Source organism: Rhinoderma darwinii, chromosome 3 (genome assembly GCF_050947455.1).
Source record: "Rhinoderma darwinii isolate aRhiDar2 chromosome 3, aRhiDar2.hap1, whole genome shotgun sequence".
NCBI lineage: Eukaryota > Metazoa > Chordata > Amphibia > Anura > Rhinodermatidae > Rhinoderma > Rhinoderma darwinii.
The window spans coordinates 54667492-54690562 of record NC_134689.1 but is presented as its reverse complement, the minus strand read 5'-3'; the positions used below and the strand labels follow the sequence as shown (position 1 = coordinate 54690562).

The 23071-nt window shown below is 45.2% G+C and overlaps 1 protein-coding gene and 1 long non-coding RNA gene across 10 annotated transcripts in view; one reads left to right on the top strand and one right to left on the bottom strand.

Annotated features, from left to right (window-relative positions):
- LOC142748938 (uncharacterized) overlaps positions 1-20922 on the bottom strand; it is a 148153-nt gene extending 127231 nt beyond the window's left edge. Inside the window, exons 1-8 of one of the 9 annotated variants that reach the window (XM_075856356.1) lie at positions 20598-20922; positions 20453-20482; positions 18587-18764; positions 18222-18550; positions 17603-17659; positions 17345-17368; positions 16721-16961; positions 16159-16467 (exon numbers count right to left, since the gene is read on the bottom strand). In XM_075856356.1, the coding sequence (XP_075712471.1) occupies positions 16913-16961; positions 17345-17368; positions 17603-17659; positions 18222-18550; positions 18587-18742 (615 nt within the window). In that variant the 5' untranslated portion in view covers positions 18743-18764; positions 20453-20482; positions 20598-20922 and the 3' untranslated portion in view covers positions 16159-16467; positions 16721-16912. Of the gene's footprint in view, positions 1-16158; positions 16507-16720; positions 16962-17344; positions 17369-17602; positions 17660-18221; positions 18551-18586; positions 18765-20452; positions 20483-20597 lie in introns of those variants that run through there. The other 8 variants (XM_075856359.1, XM_075856357.1, XM_075856358.1 and 5 more) reach the window with 8 other exon arrangements.
- Positions 20737-22869, top strand: LOC142748940 (uncharacterized). Its single transcript, XR_012882338.1, has 3 exons — positions 20737-20926; positions 21554-21683; positions 22711-22869. It is a non-coding gene; the product is annotated as an uncharacterized LOC142748940 (long non-coding RNA).
- The last annotated feature ends 202 nt before the right edge of the window (positions 22870-23071 follow it).

Below are 23071 nucleotides of genomic sequence, written 5' to 3'. Positions count from 1 at the left end.
TCAGAACCATTTTTAGGTACATGCCACTTTTTGATGTGACCAAACAATTGTGATTCTGGTATGGTTTATTATTATTTTGTTTTATGGCGTTAACCGCGCGTGATAGATAACGAAATACTTTTGTAGATCAGGCCGTTACGGACACGGCGATACCAAATATTTATCGTTTATTTTTATTAATAATAAGGACTGATAAGGGAAAAAGGGGGATTTTTATTTTTTATCACTTTCAAAACTTTTTTTTTTTCTTATTTTTAAACAACTTTTTTTCCTTTGTCCCACTAGGGGACTTGATGGCAGGAGGCCCCGATTGCTATTCTAATACACTGCACTACATGCGTAGTGCAGTGTATTAGAGCTGTCAGCCACTTTCTGACAGCAAGCATAGTGGCTCCTGACTTTGTCATGACCCACTAGGCTTCCGTAGATGGCATAGCCAGATACCATGGTTAGGCATCCGGTTGCCATAGCAGCCATTGATGCCCAGCGATAATGTCGCGGGACGTCAATGGTGCTTTAACCCCTAAGAAGCCGCGAAAGCTATTGAACCCGGCTTCTAAGGGCTTAATCGGCGGGGACCACCGCGATCGGTCCCTGCACATTGAGCTGTGATAGCCTGCTGTCGGAAGATGTGAATGTCCTCTGGTTAGAAGCAGCTTCTGAGCGTTATCAGACACATTGTACATTTACTGTAAAGATGGATTTACCTGATTCTCTGTAATTCACCAACTCTAAACCTACAAAAGGAGGAAAAGTCAAGGTTTTCCTTAGAAGTGACTATTGCTGAAGAGGACGAGACGTGATAGAAGATAATGAAGGACACAACAGGAGCCGAAGACACCGTGGACTTACCTGACACCAACAACTACAACCCTCAAAGGAGTGTCAGCTCTGCAGCTCCTTATATAATGTGATAATGTGCAGGGGCGGAGCCAACATCTACAACATCTTGAGCAGCAGCAACTGTTATTTAAAGGGACAGGACAAGGTCGAGCAGCCAATCCAATTCTATATAGAGGAAATGTTCTCTAAATTCTCCCCCTTAGCCCCTGAAGCCTTGGAGAAGGGGAGGCAATGGTTTTATTTCTATACAATGTCTTTCTGGAGTCATTTCTACTGATTATAACACCGATACATCCAGGACGATCACTCATATACATGGCCGGCCTTAGCTATGTGCGACACGTGCGGTCGCACAGGGCGCCGGCCGCCATGCTGCAAGGGGGGCGCCAGTGGGTACGAGCAGAATAGAGGAGAAATGTTCCTCCCTCTGCACTGCTGCGTGAAGTGAGCGCTGATTGGAGGAGCAGCAGGTGCTTCTGTCTGCTCCACCAATCGGCACAGCCTGTACTGCAGTGTCACACACACTCAGCACCTCACGCAGCTCCTTCCTGCTGTGCTGCTGCCCCAGTGAAGACTCCTCCACGGAGCTCCAGAGTCAGGTAAGTGCAGCAGCTTTAGCTTAATCTATGTTTATTTATGTGCTGTGTGAGAGAGGGGGCTTTATTTGATGTGTAACAGGATGTTTTTTTTGTTTTTTTTTAAAAGATCGATTTTGTGGGGGAGGGGAGACTAGGTTAGAGGTACTTTGAGTGTGTATTTTTTACAGATCGATTTTGTGTGGGAGGGGACATTGCCCTAAATGCTATAGGAGTGGGGGGATTCTTTATAAATGTATTTTGTGAGGAGGGGGACTTCTGTATAGTTTTTGTGGTGTAGGAGCTTATTATGAATCATGGGGGAGGGGAACTTAGCGTTATGTATGGGGAGAAAGGATTCTTTAGGGTACGGCCACACGGAGCGGCCCTCACACTGTCGCAACGCGGCCAACAACCGCGCTGGCACTATGTAGGAGCGGCTGTCAAATACCTCGATAAGGGGTATTCCGGTTACATTCGCATGCGCACTGCCGCTCCATTCATTCTCTATGGGAGCACCGGAGATAGCCGAGTGCAGTGTTCTGCTTTTTCCGGCGCTCCCATAGAGAATGAATAGGAGGTAAGTTGTTGTAATTTGCAAAATCGTGCGGCCATAAAGGGTGTATTAACTCATGGCCGCACGTTAACGCGGGTAAACCGTCCCTTTATCTGCAAAATCGTGCGGCCATGAATTAATACACCCTTTATGGCCGCACGATTTTGCAAATCACAACAACTTACCTCCTATCCATTCTCTATGGGAGCGCCAGAAAAAGCCGAACACTGCACTCGGCTATCTCCGGCGCTCCCATAGAGAATGAATGGAGCGGCAGTGCGCATGCGAATGTAACTGGAATACGTGCGGCCACTAACAGGCTGTTTGACAGCCGCACTGAACATGGTGACGGCGTGGTTGTTTGCTGCGTTGCAACCGTGTCAGGGCCGCTCCGTGTGGCCTTACCCTTAGGCTGGATTCACACGAGCGTGTGCCTTTTGCGCACGCAAAAAACACAGCGTTTTGCCTGCGCAAAATGCATTTGACAGCTCCGTGCGGCAGCAGCATATGATGCGTGGCTGCGTGCTTTTTGCGCAGCCGCCATCATTATGACACTCCATTTGGATGTTTGTAAACAAAAAAGCACGTGGTGCTTTTCTGTTTTCATTCATCCTTTTCACTGCTGTTGCGCGAATCACGCTGTTCGCACGTTAGTGCTTCCGTGCGGCATGCGTGGTTTTCACGCACCGTGCGTGATGCGCAAAAAACGCTCAAAGAACGGACATGTCATGACTTTTACGCAGCGGACACACGCAGCATGAAAATCACGCACATGTCTGCACGGCCCCATAGACTAATATAGGTCCGTGCAACGCGCATGAAAATCACGCGCGTTGCACGGACGTATATCCCATTCGTCTGAATAAGCCATTAGAGATAATATTTGTGGGGGGAGAGCAACTTGATTATAAGGGTAGGAACACACAGGGCGGATACGTAAAACCACACAGTGTATACGTCCTGAGAACCGCAGGGAATTTCAAAGGGAACAACAGCACCAAATTTTGGTGTCGTTTTTTTGGGCGGAAAGACTGCAGAAATAAATTTTAAAAAAAACTAATACTCCCAGCCGTAGTCCCTCTCTCCCTCTCGGAGCGTAGCCCGGCCTCCTGTGATGACGCTGTAGTCCATGTGACCGCTGCAGCCTTTGATTGGCTGCAGCTGTCACATGGGATGCATCGTCATCCCTGGAGGCCGGGCTACGCTCAGAACAGAATATGCATCGCTATGACTACAGCCGGGTGTATTACCTTTTTTTTTTTTCTCATTAGAGATTAACGATAAGCAAAGTTTTTATCATTGATCTTCCACTTTGTTAACACTGACCAAATATCATTATAATTGGTCAGAAACTGGCGAATCATGATGATAATTGGCTCAACTAAATAGGCCTTTAATGGGGGTATATTCAGGCTTAGTGCCTAGGGCAGCGTGAGTTGTAAATACGGCCCTGCTAAAGACGCAGATACTATTCAACACTATAGCGGAGCAGGTAGGTATCTCCCTGCTCTGTGATCTACTAGACTGGTGGTTCCCAACATGAGGTTCCCATGAGAATCCTCCAGGGGTGCCGCGACACTCCTCTGGACAACTGCCACAGACGTGCTTTCTCTCCTCCTCCTCCTCATAGCGCGAAGTGGATGTGAGGAGGAGGAGGAGATTTTTTTGCAGAACCCCTGTAGATGGCACCCCCAACTAAATGGACAGAGACGTCAGGGGCTTCTCCTGGAGTGGAATCCCTGGTCACAGCGTCTGCAACGCTGTGGACAGGGATTCCGCTTCAGGAGTTAGTTGCCCGATGTCACTGTTCATATATGGACAAAGACATCAAGCACTCCGTCAAGGAGCGGAATCCACAGGCATGCGCCGTTCCCACACAGACGGCGTACACCATAGTGGATGGAACGGGCCCCGTTCGCATTCCCTATGGGACTGGAGCTGCCGTATTCCATGTCTGTATGTGTCGTTAATCGACACATACAGAAATGGAGTAAAAAATGGCAGCCCCCATAGGGAAGAAAAAGTGTAAAAGTAAAACACAAACACACAAATAAATATAAAATTTTTTTTTTAAAAAACTAAAATCAAACTGATGTTAAAAAAAAAATTTCGTGACACTATTCCTTTAAAGTTTAAAAATAAAGTAAAAACATGAAGTAATGTTAAATTTAAAAAAATACACATACGCCTTTTTTTTTACAATAAACTTTAAAATAAGTCAATATATAAAATACACACATTCAGTATTGGCGCGGCCGTAATAACCTGCACAACTATTTTTTTGCGTCATTTATGATGTGTACGCTGTAAAAAAAATAAATTTATGTGAGGCGCGAGGTGTGATGCTGAATTTAACCTCCATGTGCCTCACATTAATAGTAATTAACCCCATCATGTACCTCACACATTAACCCATTATGACTGAGAAACATGATGGGGTTAATTACTATTAATGTGAGGCAAATGGAGGTTAAATTCAGCATCACACCTCGCGCCTCACATCAGAAAATGGAAGAACGTTTTGGTATCGAAATTGCAATACTACACGAAGTATCGGTATTGAAGTCCAAATTCAGGTGTCGTGACATCCCTACTACCTACAAAGGGGCTGTGTGGCATGACCTACAAGGGGTCTGTGTGGCACGAACTACAAGGGGGCTGTGTGGCACGAACTACAAGGGGGCTGTGTGGCACGAACTACAAGGGGGCTGTGTGGCACGAACTACAAGGGGGCTGTGTGGCACGAACTACAAGGGGGCTGTGTGGCACGAACTACAAGGGGGCTGTGTGGCACGAACTACAAGGGTGCTGTGTGGCACGAACTACAAGGGGGCTGTGTGGCACGACCTACAAGGAGCATCTGTGAGTGGCGGGCTGATGGTCATTTTACTGTGAGTGGACGGGCTGATGGTCATTTTACTGTGAGTAGGGGGCTGATGGTAGTTTTAGGCCTCATTTACACGAGCGTATTATACGCGCGTGCGACGCGCGTGCTTTTCACGCGTGCCGTACGCACCTATAATAGTCTATGGGGCTGTTTAGACGATGCGTGAATTTTGCGCTGCGTGAGTGCGTTGCGTAAAACTCACGACATGTTCTATATTCTTGCGTTTTTCACGCAACACGCACCCATTGACTTCAATGGGTGCGTGAAAACAACGCATGCCACACGGACGGTCCTGCGTTGCATGCGCGAAAATCACGCAAGAGCTGTCAAACTCCTGAATGTAAACAGAAAAGCACCACGTGCTTTTCTGTTTACAAACATCCAAACGGAGTGTCAAATTCGAGATGAGCGCACCGAACTTCACCGGGTTCGGCCAAACTCGTTTTGACCGAAACCGGTAAAAAATGTTCGGGTACGCGACGTCAGGAGACAGTCACTGTCCACGGTGCTGAAAGCGTTAAACTGGTTCAGCACCATGGACAGTGACTTCCGCTCCGAAAATCCATGAACCTGTAAAAAAAAAAAGACGTTCTGACTTACCGATAACTCCGGTCCGACCTCCCGGGATGACAGTTTAGTCCAAGTGACAGCTGCAGCCAATCACAGGCCAAGCACAGGCTGCAGCCAATCACAGGCTGCAGCGGTCTCATGGACTGCGGCGTCATCCTGGGAGGTGGGGCCGGATGACAAGAGAGGGACGCGTCACCAAGGCAACGGCCGGGAGCCCGGACTGGGGGAAGCAGGAAGTTCTTGGTAAGTATGAAATTTTTTTTTTATTCACAGGTTGGTGTATATTGTGTTCGGCATTCACTGTCGAGGGTGCTGAAAGAGTTACTGCCGATCAGTTAGCTCTTTCAGCACCTTGGACAGTGACGGGCGTCGACTAGCCTCATCTCTATGATGGCGGCTGCGTGAAAATCACGCAGCCGCGCATCATACACGGATGACACACGGAGCTGCCAAGTGCCTTTTGCGCGCGCAAAACGCAGCGTTTTTTGCGCGCGCAAAACGCACACGCTCGTGTAAATGAGGCCTTACTGTGAGTGGGGGGCTGATGGTAGTTTTACTGTGAGTTGGAGGCTGATGGTCATTTTACTGTGAGTGGGGGCTGATGGTAGTTTTACTGTGAGTGGACGGGCTGATGGTAGTTTTACTGTGAGTGGACGGGCTGATGGTAGTTTTACTGTGAGTGGACGGGCTGATGGTAGTTTTACTGTGAGTGGACGGGCTGATGGTCATTTTAGGGTATGTTCACCGGAATTTCAGACGTAATGGCATGTGCAGGCGCTGTTCGCTGCGTCCATTACGGACGTAATTGGAGCTGTTTTTCTATTGTCAAGGGAAAACGGCTCCAATTACGTCTCAAGAAGTGACAGGCTTTTCTTTGACGCGGGCGTCTCTTTTACGCGCCGTCTTTTGACAGTGGCGCGTAAAAAAAATGACCGTCAGCACAGAAGATCGTAAGACCCATTCAAATGAATGGGCAGATCTTTGCCGACGCTTTTGAGCCGCATTTTCGGACGTAATTCGAGGCTAAAACGCCCGAATGACGTCCGTAAATAGTGTGTGTGAACCCAGCCTTACTGTGAGTGGGGGGCTGATGGTCATTTTACTGTGAGTGGGGGGGGCTGATGGTCTTCAAGTGGTTTCCACCTCTGACCTCCAATTGAAATTAACAGTAGGAAGAAAATAGCTTTGGCGCTCTTTGAGCTTTTTTTGCTGCGTCTTTTGCATTCGCTTCAACGGCTTAAAAAAAAAAACGCTAAAAAAACCCCATCAAATAACGCTGTCAATTCAAAAGCAGATTTTTTCTGCCTTACAAAAAACGCTGTGTGAACATACCCTAAGAATGTAGTGCTTATTTTTAGCTATTTTCTGTCTTTCTCTAAACAATTTTTGGTAGGGTGGCCCTGAGGAATTTTTTTTTGTCCAGGGGTGGCTCAAGTCCGAAAAGGTTGGGAAACTCTGTAACAGGCTACAGAGGCGCCTGCAGCCTATGAGGCGCAGGGACAGGATCCCTGCGCAGTCGGCGTGATGACATCTCTGGATCAAGCCGGCCTACGCAAGGACCTGTCAGTTGGAGGTGGGGGCAGTATGGCACTGTCTACAAGGGGGAGGTGTGGGCTGTATGTCACTTTCTACAATGGGGAGGTGGGTGCTGTATGACACTGTCTACAAGGGGGCGGTGGGGGGCACTGTGTACAAGAGGGAGGTGGGGCTGTATAACACTACAAGGGGCAGATGGGGGGCTGTATGGCACTACAAGGGGCAGATGGGGGCTGTATGACACTACAAGGGGCAGATGGGGGCTGTATGGCACTGTCTACAAGGAGGAGGTGGGGGATTATGGCACTGTCTACAGGGAAGCTGTATGGCACAATCTACAGGGTGCACTTTCTACTAGGGGGGCTGTGGGGGCATTATACTCTGTGGAGGACATCATACTGTGTAGGGGTACTACAGGGGGCAATATAATGTGTGTGGCACTTAGGGGGCATAACACTGTGTAGGCACAATTAGAGGACAAAATACTGTGTTCTTGAAGGCGTTATAATATATTACATTATTAAATATTATTATTATACTGTGTGTGGGGCACTAAAGGGGCATTACACTGTGTGGGGGCACTATATAGGGTATTATACTGTGGGGAGGAATTATGCTTTTTTATGGGGCATTTTTTATAATGGCGTGGGGCGCCGAAAGATAATTTCGCACAGGGCGCCATCTACCCTAAGGCCGGCCCTGCTCATATATATGGGGTCTGTATTATTGGGATATAACATAACACTGGATTCGATGATGGGTGGAGGACAGAATGGACTGATAATGTGTATATAGCAGGTATATAGGCCTATACATTATAACAAACACTTCCATATAATATTCGGATACTTCTAGACCCGCTGCTGTTTCCCAGATGTGATGAGGAGGAGATTGTGAGACTATTATAATATCCTGCGAATTGTTACTCCTCCTTATTAGGACTTTATCTCTGCATAATCTCCGGCCTATAATATCAATTTATTTCTCTATATTGATACAATTTACTGCTGATACATTGTTATATGTCGTCTCCATTAACAAGCACCAGAACCAAAAATCTATAACCTGCCCCTCCAACTGCTGTGAGACTACAACTTCCAGCATGCCATTCAGCCCTTCCCACTCTGCACGCGCTATACACACACACACACACACACACACACACACACACAAACACACACACGTACACATACACACACGGAGCGAGGGCGGGTAGTCTGTAACATCAGCGCCATATATTACACTTGCATGGCGTTTGCTCTGTAGCGGAGACCACGCCATCAACATCTGACCCTCAAGTGCAATGGCCGGGGATCGAGCTAACTCCGATATCGTCCGTTAAACCCCTTGGATTCTGCGGTCAATAGCATCTGCGGCATCTACACTGCTAGACAGAGTTGGGGGCTTCCTCTACTGCCACATTGGTCCTTCCGTGACTTGACCAGCCGGCTATGGCAGCCGGAGGCCTAACAATGTCCTCTAGGTCGGTCGTGTACAGAAGCATTGTAGACGTCTTAGGGTCCTGAACGCAAAAAAACGAAATTAAAAAGAATACCGGAATTGCTGTTTTTGTTTACCCCAAAAAACAGAATGTAAAATGATGATACAAATGAAGAAAATGTCAACTCTTCCTGCAATATTCAAGCCCTCGTATTCTTAGATCCATAAAAAAAAAATATGGATCTATGAAAATGGCAACAAAAAAACCAGAAACAATTTTAGGTGATTTTTTTTGTTCATAAGTAGTAAAACAAAAGAATTCTATACATTTGATGTCGCCGTAATCACATCAACGTGCAGAAAAGAGTTAACAGGTCAATTACACTTCACGGTGAAAACTGAAAAATAAATTCCAGAATTGTTTATTTTTTGTTTAATCCGCCCCCTAAAAAATCTAATGAACAGTGATTAAAAAATCGAATGTATCCCAAAATGGCGCCAATAAAATCTACAGCTTGTCCAGCAAAATCTAAGCCCTCACACCGCTCGATTAATGGAAAAATAAAGTTATGGCTCTTAGATAATGACTACACAAAAAAAGTTAAAAGTTGCTGCCTCCCTAAGGTAAAGCTGTGGACTGTCAGGTTGTGCTGGGACTTGTAGTTCTACAACAGCTAGAGAGCCGCAGGCTGCAGATCACTGACATAAACCAGTGATGCGACCGTTCTGCAGATCTGTAATCATAACTTTTCCTGGTGCAGATGTTCATCCAAAGGGGATTATTCCATAGAGGCGGCTGCTATGGGGCCCAATGAATGGGGAGGGGGTCACAGCTCAGGTTGGCTCCATCATTCCTGTACAGTATAATTCTGCCAAGTGTTCTCCATCCTCATAGACTTCACGGGAATAGAACCCAGGGTCACCCGGCTGAAACAACCAATGAGCCTCCATGTATTTAAATGAGGGTTGTGTTGATGTGAACAAGCACCAGGTGGGGGCGCTTATGTGATATTTGCTATGGGCCACCTCTCTGTACCCCCCCATACTTCTCTGTACCCCCGCCCATACTTCTCTGTACCCCCTCCCACCATACTTCTCTGTACAATTCTGCAACTTCATAAGTCATAGGAGAACCAGCTCATTACCCCACGTCTCTGCAGGATTGCACTGCAGGCCCATTTTCCGCGTCTTCCCGCAGGACCACATCTCCCTGCAGGACCACATCTCCCTGCAGGACCACATCTCCCTGCACGGCCACATCTCCCTGCAGAGCCACATCTCCCTGCAGGACCACATCTCCCTGCAGGACCACATCTCCCTGCAGGACCACATCTCCCTGCAGGACCACATCTACCTGCAGGACCACATCTCCCTACAGGACCACATCTCCCTGTAGGACCACATCTCCCTGCAGGACCACATCTCCCTGTAGGACCACATCTACCTGCAGGACCACATCTACCTGTAGGACCACATCTCCCTGTAGGACCACATCTCCCTGCAGGACCACATCTCCCTACAGGACCACATCTCCCTGTAGGGCCACATCTCCCTGTAGGGCCACATCTACCTGCAGGACCACATCTCCCTACAGGACCACATCTCCCTACAGGACCACATCTCCCTGTAGGACCACATCTCCCTACAGGACCACATCTCCCAATAGGGCCACATCTCCCTGTAGGGCCACATCTCCCTGTAGGACCACATCTCCCTGCAGGACCACATCTACCTGTAGGACCACATCTCCCTGTAGGACCACATCTACCTGCAGGACCACATCTACCTGTAGAACCACATCTACCTGTAGGACCACATCTCCCTGTAGGACCAAATCTCCCTGTAGGACCACATCTACCTGTAGGACCACATCTCCCTGTAGGACCACAACTACCTGTAGAACCACATCTACCTGTAGGGCCACATCTCCCTGTAGGACCACATCTACCTGTAGGACCACATCTCCCTGTAGGACCACATCTCCCTGCAGGACCACATCTCCCTGCAGGACCACATCTCCCTGCAGGACCACATCTCCCTGCAGGACCACATCTCCTTGCAGGACCACATCTCCCTGCAGGACCACATCTCCCTGTAGGACCACATCTCCCCGCAGGACCACATCTCCCCGCAGGACCACATTTCCCTGCAGGACTGAGTTTGTAGTGAGGAGCAAACATCTTTTCATAAATTAGTCTAAAATGAAACCTGCCCAAATAAGGAGCAGTTCACGACACATTCTAGCTGTAGACCGTAGTAAATCTGCCCCATTGTATACAATTACACTTGGGGTGTCCTAGTGCTCAGCACACCCCCTCCACCCCTTTAGTGAGAGACGCCGTCACATGCGTTATATGATCAAACTTGTTCTGCCTTCAGCCTCCACTAGGGGAACTCACTAGTATTGAGATCTATGGGAGCTGTATAATTCTGTAAGGAGAAGGATTTTTGTTTGAAACAACTTGTGAATAAAGTTTCACCTCTCATAAATACCCCTCCAAAAAAAAACAAGGTGCACATTTGCATCAGCACTTGATGCTGGTGTTTCTTTGCATTGTATGGCAATATTATTCCAATATTTATCACTGTATAATGTTGAGAAAATGCTGTGCTGGTGATAATTTTCATTTTATGGCGGTATGATGAGATGGATGAGGGTGCTTTATGTTGGTGATATTTGGCATTGTATGGCGGTATGATGTGATGAATGAGGGCACTGTATGGTCGTGGTATTTGGCATTGTACGGTAGTATGATGAGATAAATGAGGGCACTGTATGGTGGTGATATTTGGTATTGTATGGTAGTATAATGCGATGGATGAGGGTGCTGTATGGCTGTAATATTTGGCATTGTATGGCAGTAGGATGAGATGGGTGAGGGTGCTGTATGGTGGTGATATTTGTCATTGTATGGCAGTATGATGAGATGGATGAGGATACTGTATGGTGGTGAAAATTTGGCATTGTATGGCAGTATAAGGAGATGAATGAGGGTACTGTATGTTGGTGATATTTGGCATTGTATGGCAGTATAATGAGATAAATGAAGGTGCTGTATGGTGGGGATATTTGGCATTGTATGGCAGTATGATGAGATAGATGAGGGTGCTGTATGGTGGCATTTGGCATTGTATGGCAGTATGATGAGATGAATGGGGGCACTGTTTGGTGTTGATATTTGGCATTGTATGGTAGTATGATAGGATGGATGAGGATAATGTATGGCGGTGATATTGTGCATTGTTTGGCAGGATAATGAGATGGATGAGGGCACTGTATGGTGGTGATATTTGGCATTGTATGGCAGTATGATGAGATAGATGAGGGTGCTGTATGGTGGTGTTATTTGGCATTGTATGGTAGTATGATGAGATAGATGAGAATACCGTATGACGGTTATATTTGGCACTGTAAGGCAGTATGATGAGATGGATGAGGGTGCTGTATGGTATGTTATTTGGCATTGTATGGTAGTATGATGAGATAGATGAGGGTTCTGTATGTTGGTGATATTTGGAATTGTATGGTAGCATGATGAGATGGATGAGGGTGCTGTATGGTGGTGATATTTGGTATTGTATGGCAGTATAATAAGGTGCATGAGTGTGCTGTATGGTGGTGGTATTTGGCATTGTATTACAGTATGATGAGATGAATGAGGGTACTCTATGATGGTGATATTTAGCACTGTATGGCAGTATAATGAGATGAATGAGGGAGCTGTATGGTAGTGATATTTGGCATTGTATGGCAGTATGATGAGGGTGATGTATAGTTGTGATATTTGGCATTGTATGGCTGTATGATGAGATGGATGAGGGTGCTGTATGGTTGTGTTATTTGGCATTGTATGGTAGTATGATGAGATGAATGAGGGTATTGTATGGTGTTGATATTTGGCACTGTATGGCAGTATAATAAGATACAAGAGGGTGCTGCATGGTGGTGGTATTTGGCATTGTATTACAGTATGATGAGATGAATGAGGGTACTGTATGATTTTGATATTTGGCTTTGTATGGCAGTATAATGAGATGGATGAGGGTGCTTTATAGTGGTGATATTTGAAATTTTATGGTAGTATAATGAGATGGATGAGGGTGGTGTATGGTGGTGTTATTTGGTATTGTATGGTAGTATGATGAGATGGATGAGGGTACTGTATGGTGTTGATATTTGGTATGGTATGACACTATGATGAGATGGATGAGGGGACTGTATGGTGGTGATATTCGGCACTGCATGGCGGTATAATGAGATTAATGAGGGTGCTGTATGGTGGTGATATTTGGCATTGTATTGCAGTATGATGAGATGGATGAGGGTTCTGTATGTTGGTGATATTTGGAATTGTATGGTAGCATGATGAGATGGATGAGGGTGCTGTATGGTGGTGATATTTGGTATTGTATGGCAGTATAATAAGGTGCATGAGTGTGCTGTATGGTGGTGGTATTTGGCATTGTATTACAGTGGCCACTAGCCCCTATACCCCTGAAGACGCTACGTGGGTAGTGAAACATGTAGAGGGGGCTCTTTTGAATTTTTAACTCTGGTCCTGCTGGTCTCTTAGTAATTTAACTTACAACGTGGTGCTGCGGTCTACAGCCGTTAGCACCTTGCTTCTTTGAATTAACCACACATTTTATGGACCAGGAATTTTAACTTCTATGTAGTCTGTTGATGGTCGTCTATACCAATTAAAACTTTATATTTTAATTTTGGTGGTTGGGAAACAAGGGCTCTGTTTGCCGGTAGACACTCTATACATTTTGAATCCTTTGCGCCCACCAACTACTGAGGTCCACCCCTTGGTAATTATTTGGTATAGTATGACACTATGATGAGATGGATGAGGGTACTATAAGTTGGTGATATTTGGCACTGTATGGCAGGATAATGAGCAGTATAAGGGTGCTGTGTGGTAATGATATTTGGCATTGTATGGCAGTATGATGAGATGGATGAGGGTACTGTGTTTTGGTGGTATTTGGCATTGTCTGGTAGTATAATGAGATGGATGAGGATATTGTATGGCGTTGATATTTGGCATCATTTAACAGGATAATGAGATGGATGAGGGCACTATAGGTTGGTGATATTTGGCACTGTATGGCGGTATAATGAGCAGTATAAGGGTGCTGTGTGGTAGTGATATTTGGCATTGTATGGCAGTATGATGAGATGGATGAGGGTACAGTATTGTGGTTGTATTTGGCATTGTATGTTAGTATAATGAGATGGATGAGGGTGCTGTATAGTGGTATTTGGCATTGTATGGCAGTATAATGAGATATATGAGGGTGCTGTATGGTGGTGATATTTGGTATTGTATGGCAGTATGATGAGATGAATCAGGGCACTGTATGGTGGTATTTGGCATTGTATGGCAGTATGTTGAGATGAATGAGGGCACTGTATGGTGGTGATGTTTGGCATTGTATGGCAGTATGATGAGATGGGTGAGGGTGCTGTATGGTGGTGGTATTTGGCATTGTATGACAGTATGATGAGATGGATGGGGGTGCTGTATGGTGGTAGTATTTGGCATTGTATGACAGTATGATGAGATGAATGAGGGTACTGTATGGTGGTGATATTTGGCATTGTATGGCAGTATGAGATGAATGAGGGTGCTGTATGGCGGTGATATTTGGCATTGTTTGGCAGGATAATGAGATGGATTAGGATACTGTATGGTGGTGATATTTGGCATTGTATGACACTATGATGAGATGAATGAGGGTGCTGTATGGTGGCGATATTTGGCATTGTATGGCAGTATAATGAGATGATTGAGGGTGCTGTATGGTGGTGATATTTGGCATTGTAGGACACTATGATGAGATGGATGAGCGTGCTGTATGGTGGTGATATTTGGTATTGTATGGCAGTATGATGAGATGAATCACGGCACTGTATGGTGGTATTTGGCATTGTATGGCAGTATAATGGGATGGATGAGGGTGCTGTATGTTGGTGATGTTTGGCATTGTATGGCAGTATGATGAGATGGATGAGGGCACTGTATGGTGGTGATATTTGGCATTGTATGGCAGTATAATGGGATGAATGAGGGTGCTGTATGTTGGTGTTATTTGGCATTGTATGGCAGTATGTTGAGGTGAACGAGGGCACGGTTTGGTGGTGATATTTGGCATTGTATGGCAGTATGATGAGATGAACTTGGGCACTGTATGGTGGTGATATTTGGCATTGTATGGCAGAATGATGAGATGGATGAGGGTGCTGTATAGTGGTGATATATGGCATTGTATGGCAGTATAATTAGATGGATGAATGTGCTGTATAGTCATGATATTTTGCATTGTATGGCAGTATAATGAGATGGATGAGGGTGCTGTATAGTGGTGATATTTGTTATTGTATGGCAGTATGATGAGATGGATTAGGGTGCTTTATAGTGGGGATATTTGGCATTGTATGGCAGTATAATTAGATGGATGAATGTGCTGTATAGTCGTGATATTTTGCATTGCATGGCAGTATGATGAGATGGATGAGGGTGCTGTATGGTGGTGATAGTTGGCATTGTATGGCAGTATAATGAGATGGATGAGGGTACTGTATGGTGGTGATATTTGGCATTGTATGGCAGTATAATGAGATGGATGAGGGTACTGTATGGTGGTGATATTTGGCATTGTATGGCAGTATAATGAGATGGATGAGGGTGCTGTATAGTGGTGATATTTGTTATTGTATGGCAGTATGATGAGATGGATTAGGGTGCTTTATAGTGGGGATATTTGGCATTGTATGGCAGTATAATTAGATGGATGAATGTGCTGTATAGTCGTGATATTTTGCATTGCATGGCAGTATGATGAGATGGATGAGGGTGCTGTATGGTGGTGATAGTTGGCATTGTATGGCAGTATAATGAGATGGATGAGGGTACTGTATGGTGGTGATATTTGGCATTGTATGGCAGTATAATGAGATGGATGAGGGTACTGTATGGTGGTGATATTTGGCATTGTATGGCAGTATAATGATGGATGAGGGTACTGTATGGTGGTGATAGTTGGCATTGTATGGCAGTATAATGAGATGGATGAGAGTGCTGTATGGTGGTGATATTTGGCATTGTATGGCAGCATGATGAGATGATTGAGGGCACTGTATGGTGGTGATTACTTGTTGTTCAAGTACCAGGGTTCGGGTGTGACTGCTCCTTCTTCACTACCTATAACTACACCGCTGGTTTGATGAAATTAATGTCTTCTGAAGCACAGATATATAATTTGCCATATAGCCTTTATGTGAGGAATACCTCAGATCTCCTCCCCCCTAGTGAGTACAGAAGCTGCCTGGCCTGGAAATGATCCCACTATTATCTTACACTCAGGCTGGTCCGTACAGGTTCTCGTATGTCTCCCCTCCCCCACATCGGATGCACTTTTTCATTCTCCACCCCTGCGGACTCTGCACTAGACATAGCACAGTGTATCAGGTTTTCCTTCACTAGATCCTCGCTAGTTTCTCTGTGGTGATACATTGGACAGAACCCACTGAAGTCACTGGATACTGCCCGTCCTCCACTGCAGTCATGCTCGGCCTGAATAGTTCACGTGTGATCGGATTGTCAGAATGGCTTTACACGACCCATTACATGCCTCAAAGGGGAACAGTCACCATAATGGTCAACTACTGGGAACAACTGCACTCAACATACAGCTTCCCAGTGCTGGTGGGGGAGGGGGACCAATAAGGAGACTCCACTGAGTAAGGAACAATTAATAATATTTTATTTTCTGCCGTTTTCCTGAAGATTTTCCGTTCTTACAAGTAAAATGTTATAAACTTTTCTGTGGCCGTCCATGGAATATCTTGTAATCCGCCAGATACCGAGTTCTTGGACGAGGGGACGAGGTTTTTTGTCTGGAGTCTTTGCTCCAAGTCCGGGGGGGTCAGACTTCCACAGGATCAGGCTGAAGCTGGTTCTGTCCCTGCTCGGTGCGGTTACTGGAAGTCCTGGAGAGCGCGATGGTCTCGGTCTGAGAGCGGAAATGAGATTCCGGGGTGGAACAGTCTGCTATATAAGAAAAGTGCGTTACAAAGTATACAGCTCCACCTGTAAGAGAGCAGCACTGTAGATTTACTTCATTCATCTGATACTGTAGTCACTACCAGAGCTGCATCCACCAGAACTGGACATCCATTAGCATTTTTCCTATACATCTATAATGTACTGCTGCATTGCATTATTGGAGATGTTTGGTTTACACTAAACACTAAGTAAATACAATAATGGGAAACCTCCAATAATAATGTTCTGGCCAACAAACCTGTACTTCATCTGGATCCTCAGGGGTGGGCGATCTAGTACTTCACTGCAGGAACGCCCCCTGGTGCGGCTTTGGACAGGGGGGCACTGGACAGAGCTGTATGACTCCTGCTTGTCTGTTGCAGCAGATGACAATGTCCAGAGGAACTTTCTAAGAGTTTAGCCTCAGCGACTCCTCACAATGCCACGCCACTTATTCGATGGTGTCATTGCTGAAGCAGCAGGGAAAAAATCTGAGGAACCTACAGAAGATAAACCCAGGGTGAGACTTTCATGAGAGGGAACGGGTCTTGTGGGGACAGCGGTGACTGGCGAGTAGGGTTTAGACTGGGGCAGGGGGATTACTGGGTTTACCACTTTTGCACAACCTTGGGACACGTCCTGGAGAGATGAGATAATTATGGGGGTCCTGCGACTAGGTGCCCCTACAATCAGGAGGCAAGACTTGGGGAGCTCTCCAGTAAACTCAAGTGTTCAATGTAGGGCTGTAAATGACCCTCTAAGGGGAGGTCGTCTCTCGGCTCTATCTAATAGATGAGGATCCTGATGGGGGTGATCCTCCTCTATTACCTTTTTTGGCCCTAATAAGCAAGAGGAAAGGGGACATCCATAGTCTTGTACTTACCTTGGTTGTCTATTCTCTCTGATTCTGCGGGGGAAAGATAAGAATTAATCATCAACTCCTACATGAGGAAAGATAAGAGGGATCCTAGTGCCTGGAACATCCCCCCACCCCTGGAGCAGCTAATGAAAAAAAGTAAAATTATAATACACTTTCTGCCACCACTACGGGGCGCTCACTGCATGCTGATTAATTATAGACTATAATAGGAGTTCCACCTAGTGGCCGCTGCAGGTAAAATGAAGGCAGACAATCACTCACATGAACTTCTCTTTGGTTATTCTGAGGCACTTAGGTCTCCACCACCTGCGTCTTGTCCTAAAGGAAAAATCCAGGAAAATAAGATCAGCTCCATGTGATGAGTGGTGGGCACTTCCCAGGATCAGTCTATAAGGTTATGTACACTGATATTGTCACGTGTCACGTTCTGTGGAGACTTAATTAGACGGAGCTCAAAGTATTGCAAAAGTATGTAATGGGATAAACCTAAATAATCCTGTGTGTCATGTTCTGTAATGAGTCGGCTCTAAAGTTACAAAAAGTTTATGAAGGTTTCCCTGTTTTCCTGATGAATGAGATCATTGGGGCTCTATGTCTTATGTAACATATTGATAGAATTTGTGGCCTTTTTACTATGGACGTTGCAGATTTATCAAAACTAGTGCAAAGCGAAGGAGGAGCAGTTCTGATTGCAATGCACATTTTTCTAAGGCCCATTGGAAAATTAAGATGTGACCTGATTGGTTGTTATGGGCAACGGCACAACTTTTACTTTGCACCAGTTTTGATAATGCAATTAAATTAACGTCCTGACTCCTTACACAATACTTTACAGGGATATACATACAGCAATAACTGAAAGTCCATCTCTGCCACTTACGCTTTCTCCTCCTCCGTCTCCAGCACATCTTCCTCCTGCTGAATATTGATCTCCTCCACTTCCACCTCCTCCGTCTCCTCCACCTCATCTTCGTCCTGCTGAATGTTTATCTCTTCCACCTCCGTCCACTCCACCTCCTCCGTCTTCTGCTGAGTGTTTATCTCCTCCTCCACCTCTGTCTCCTGCACCTCCTCCGTCTCCTCCACCTCATCTTCGTCCTGCTGTATGTTTATCTCCTCCACCTCCGTCCACTCCACCTCCTCCATCTCCTGCTGAATGTTTATCTCTTCCTCCACCTCTGTCTCCTCCACCTCCTCCGGCTCCTCCACCTCCTCCGGCTCCTCCACCTCCTCCGGCTCCTCCACCTCCTCCGGCTCCAGTTGAATGTTTATCTCCTCCACCTCCGTCCACTCCACCTCCTCCGACACCTCCTCCGTCTCCTGCTGAATGTTTATCTCCTCCACCTCCGTCCACTCCACCTCCTCTGTCTCCTCCATCTCCTCCACCTCCTTCTCCATCATCTCTGTTTCACTTCTCTCAATACTAGGGGTAAATAAGACAGCGAGAGTCCAGAACATACTCTATGTGCTCTACAAATGTATAAATAAGGAATATCTACTTAAGATCAGACAGTAATTTAGAAGTGAGTGATGAACTAGTCTAATTAACCAGACCCCTCCTCAACTTGAATCCGCATCTCAAGACCTGAACCTAGAACTAAAACCCCCTCATCAATACTCATGTCTTATCTACACCTCCAGACCTGTTCACATATCTACTGTATCTACTTACTGATACTTGTCCTCTACCTGGATCGGACCACCAAGACCCAATCTAGAGCAGCCAGAGGACCTCTACAGCACCCAAGATCTTCAGTACCAACTTAATAGTAATAATACCCAACCTGTACCTACAACTCAAGATCTGTACCCACACACAGAGCCCACTCACTGGTATCCAAACCAGAACCCCATCATTTATAGCAGTTACAGGCGCCTATACCAAGCAGTCAGCTGCCATTTATAAAATAGCGCCGATTTACAGGATACACCAGTCCCCAGCACGACTCAGTGTCTGATGAAGGTCGATTGTGACCGAAATGTCGCACCAAGCCACTGGCATTTACTAAAAAAAACAATTTTTACATTTCAGCTTCAAAAACTTGTGTGTCGAATACTTCTATGTGATTTTGGTTGGGACCTTATTCGTGCACCCGTCAAGTGTAGCGTGATCTGAACTACTTCACATATTTTTCTGTTCTGTTAAAGCTTTAAAGCCCCCCTTTTCCTTAAAAAAAAAGTGCAAGTTATAAAGCTCTGGCAGTCTGCAGCCACCACTAGGGGGAGCTCACTGCATATTGATTTACAGCTACTATTGAACTTAAAAAAGTCTCTGTCACCAGATTATAAGTGCCCTGTCTCCTACATAATGTAATCGGCGCTGTAATGTAGATAACAGCAGTGGTTTTTATTTAGAAAAACGATCATTTTTGAGCAAGTTATGAGCAATTTTAGATTTATGCTAATTAGTTTCTTAATGACCAACTGGGCGTGTTTTTACTTTAGACCAAGTGGGCGTTGTGAAGAGAAGTGTATGACGCTGACCAATCAGTGACCAATCGGCGACCAATCAGAGACCAATCAGCGTCATATGCTTCTCATTGTTCCAGCCCAGCATGATTGTGCAGTGAAAGAAGCTGGGCTGGAACAATGAGAAGTGTATGAGGCTCATTGGTCACTGATTGGTCGCTGATTGGTCAGTGTCATACACTTCTCTTCACAACGCCCACTTGGTCAAAAGTAAAAACACGCCCAGTTGGTCGTTAAGAAACTAATTAGCATAAATCTAAAATTGCTCATATCTTGCTCAAAAATTATCGTTTTTCAAAGTAAAAACCACTGTTGTTATCTACATTACAGCGCAGATCACATTATGTAGGAGACCGGGCACTTATAATCTGGTGACAGAGCCTTTTTAATAGGAGCTGTGTACAGTGAGCTCCCCCTAGTGGCGGCTGCAGGAAAATGATATTACCCTATGTCAAATAGTAGGAGGGAAGTTCAGGGCCGGGCCCCCTCTCACTATGGGCCCCCTGGCAGTGGCATGTCTCTATGTAATGTGCGTCACCAATAATGTTGGTCCATACAGTGAAGATGTGAATGTCCTCTGGTTAGAAGCAGCTTCTGAGCGTTATCAGACACATTGTACATTTACTGTAAAGATGGATTTACCTGATTCTCTGTAATTCACCAACTCTAAACCTACAAAAGAAGGAAAAGTCAAGGTTTTCCACAGAAGTGACCATTGCTGAAGAGGACGAGACGTGATAGAAGATAATGAAGGACACAACAGGAGCCAAAGACACCGCGGACTTACCTGACACCAACAACTACAACCCTCAAAGGAGTGTCAGCTCTGCAGCTCCTTATATAATGTGAGTGTTGTCATAATGTGCAGGGGCGGAGCCAACATCCACAACATTCCGTGACATCTTGAGCAGCAGCAACTGTTATTTAAAGGGACAAGACAAGGCCGAGCAGCCAATCCAATTCTATATAGAGGAAATGTTCTCTAAATTCTCCCCCTTAGCCCCTGAAGCCTTGGAGAAGGGGAGACAATGTTTTTATTTCTGTACAATGTCATTCTGGAGTAATTTCTACTGATTATAACACCGATACATCCACGACGATAACTCGTATATATGGGTCTGTATTATTGGGATATAACATAACACTGGATTGGATGATGGGTGGAACCAAACAAAGAGCAGGAGAGTAGTCAGTGTCAAAATGTAGCTGAGGTCAATAGTAATAGCTGGAACAGCAGAGCCAGGAAACGAGAGATTCACAGGCAAAGACAAGAAGCAAATGAAGGTATACATAGACCGAGGGCGGGAGCTAGAACCGTCTGGCCAGGCTGTGATAGGTTCTCCCACTCCTCAGCCTACCAGCCTGAGTGGTAGCAGATCGAGTCACTCTATCAGACCTAGGAGCAGGTGCAGACTGATTAACCACAGGCGTCGACACAGAAGCTGTGTCTGGCAGATCCTTTAGGCTGGGTTCACACGACCTATTTTCAGACGTAAACGAGGCGTATTATTACATTTAACTTTCCTCTGGGTCTGTATTGCAAGTATGAGTCCCTTCCATTTTATTGCAACTTCCTGTAGATTGCATATAGTACTTGCTCTTCCCACATTTTCCACCATTTTACAGAAAAACAAATATATGTAACTTTTTTGTCTGTAACATGGCCAAATTGCATACGAGATTTGGGCAGAATGATTATTTTCTTGACAATATATCTTGATATTTTTTTATTTTTTTTTACAGCTTGGAACAGACACATGGTATTATGCAAAAAGATGCTTTCTATCCTTGCTGGAAAACATGTCAAAACACATGATCATGCTTCAGGACAATGTGATCTATGAAAGTATTCAATTTTTGGAACATTGTGAAAGTAAGTTTTTGAAAGTTTGTGACAGGTGATTCCAGGCGGGGGCTAGTGGATGGTGGGCTTGCTCTCCACTAGTCTCCGTCTGGAATCTGCGGTCAGCGGTCCATTGTCTAAGTTGGGAATAACCCTTCATTGCTCTGTCCAGCTCCCAAAATTCTATTTACGGAGCCGGAAACTCACCCACTTGCTCTCCTTATAAATAGAGCTATTTATGTTTGGTAAGGGTGAAGCAAGGAAGTGTGTGATGTGATCTTTTTCTCAGCTCTCCAGAATAGCCGAGGGCAGAAGCTTTTCACCTGAGGCAAAAATTTAATTTGGTGCCCTCCCCCACAAAGTCATACATACAAATCCCTTTATGCTGAGGTGACTTTGTAGTTCAGTAGCCCAATCAACATCTTGCACATGGGTGACCGCTTCACTCTCCTTCACCATGCAAAGTGAGTCTACTGCCGAAATAGTAATGCCTACCCATTGCACTGAGTACTTGGGTTACATGCCCTGTGAGCCTCACTAACTCCCTGAGGCATACAGCTTTCCACGTAAATTAATGAGCAACAATGATTTCTATTTAGCTATGAATACCACTATTTTGCAGCGGAAAAGCAGCGATTCCGTCACAAAAAACGCAACTCAGAAAAAAAATCTTATACTTACCCATAATTCTGTGTTTATTCGTCGGGGCCGGCCTCCTGGGATGACGTTTTATCCCATGTGACCGCTGCAGCCAACCACAAGCTGCAGCGGTTACATGAGATGAAACGTTTTTCACCCGGAATTCCCTGCGTCACACAGGGCGGATACGCTGTGTGCTTTTACGTAGCACACAATATCTTATCATGGATGCCACTTTTACAATCAGACAAATATATTTGGAATGTCTAGATGTCTACTTGTTGTTGTAAATGCAACTTTGTTAAAGAGTAGAAAATCCGAAGTGCTTCTAAACACATGTAAATAATGGTATAGAGGATTTGTGTAATCGTATAATTTAATAATCTCATACAAATGTAATTTATTCATTCCCTGCCAGTTTATGGTAAAAACATACCTGCCATAATCGAGCAACCACTGGAAGAAGAGAAGATGCACATTGGCAAGAACACCGTTACTTATGAAGCAAGACAACTGAAAGCATTAATGTATGAAATAACATCCTGGAACATGTAATAAATAACTTGCAGCCTGAAAATGTTTTTCTTCTTTGTGCTTATTTCAAAATATTTGTCTTGTAAATGTAATTTTGTAGTGTTACAATTAAATAATTTTGTTTACAAAATATATTGATTGTTGTCTAGAATGTATATGGGTTTTGCTTTTTAGGATTGCAACGCGTCAGTGTTACAACTAGGCTCCATTTTTCAGCTGCCATCACGTTTTAACCTCCTTTACCA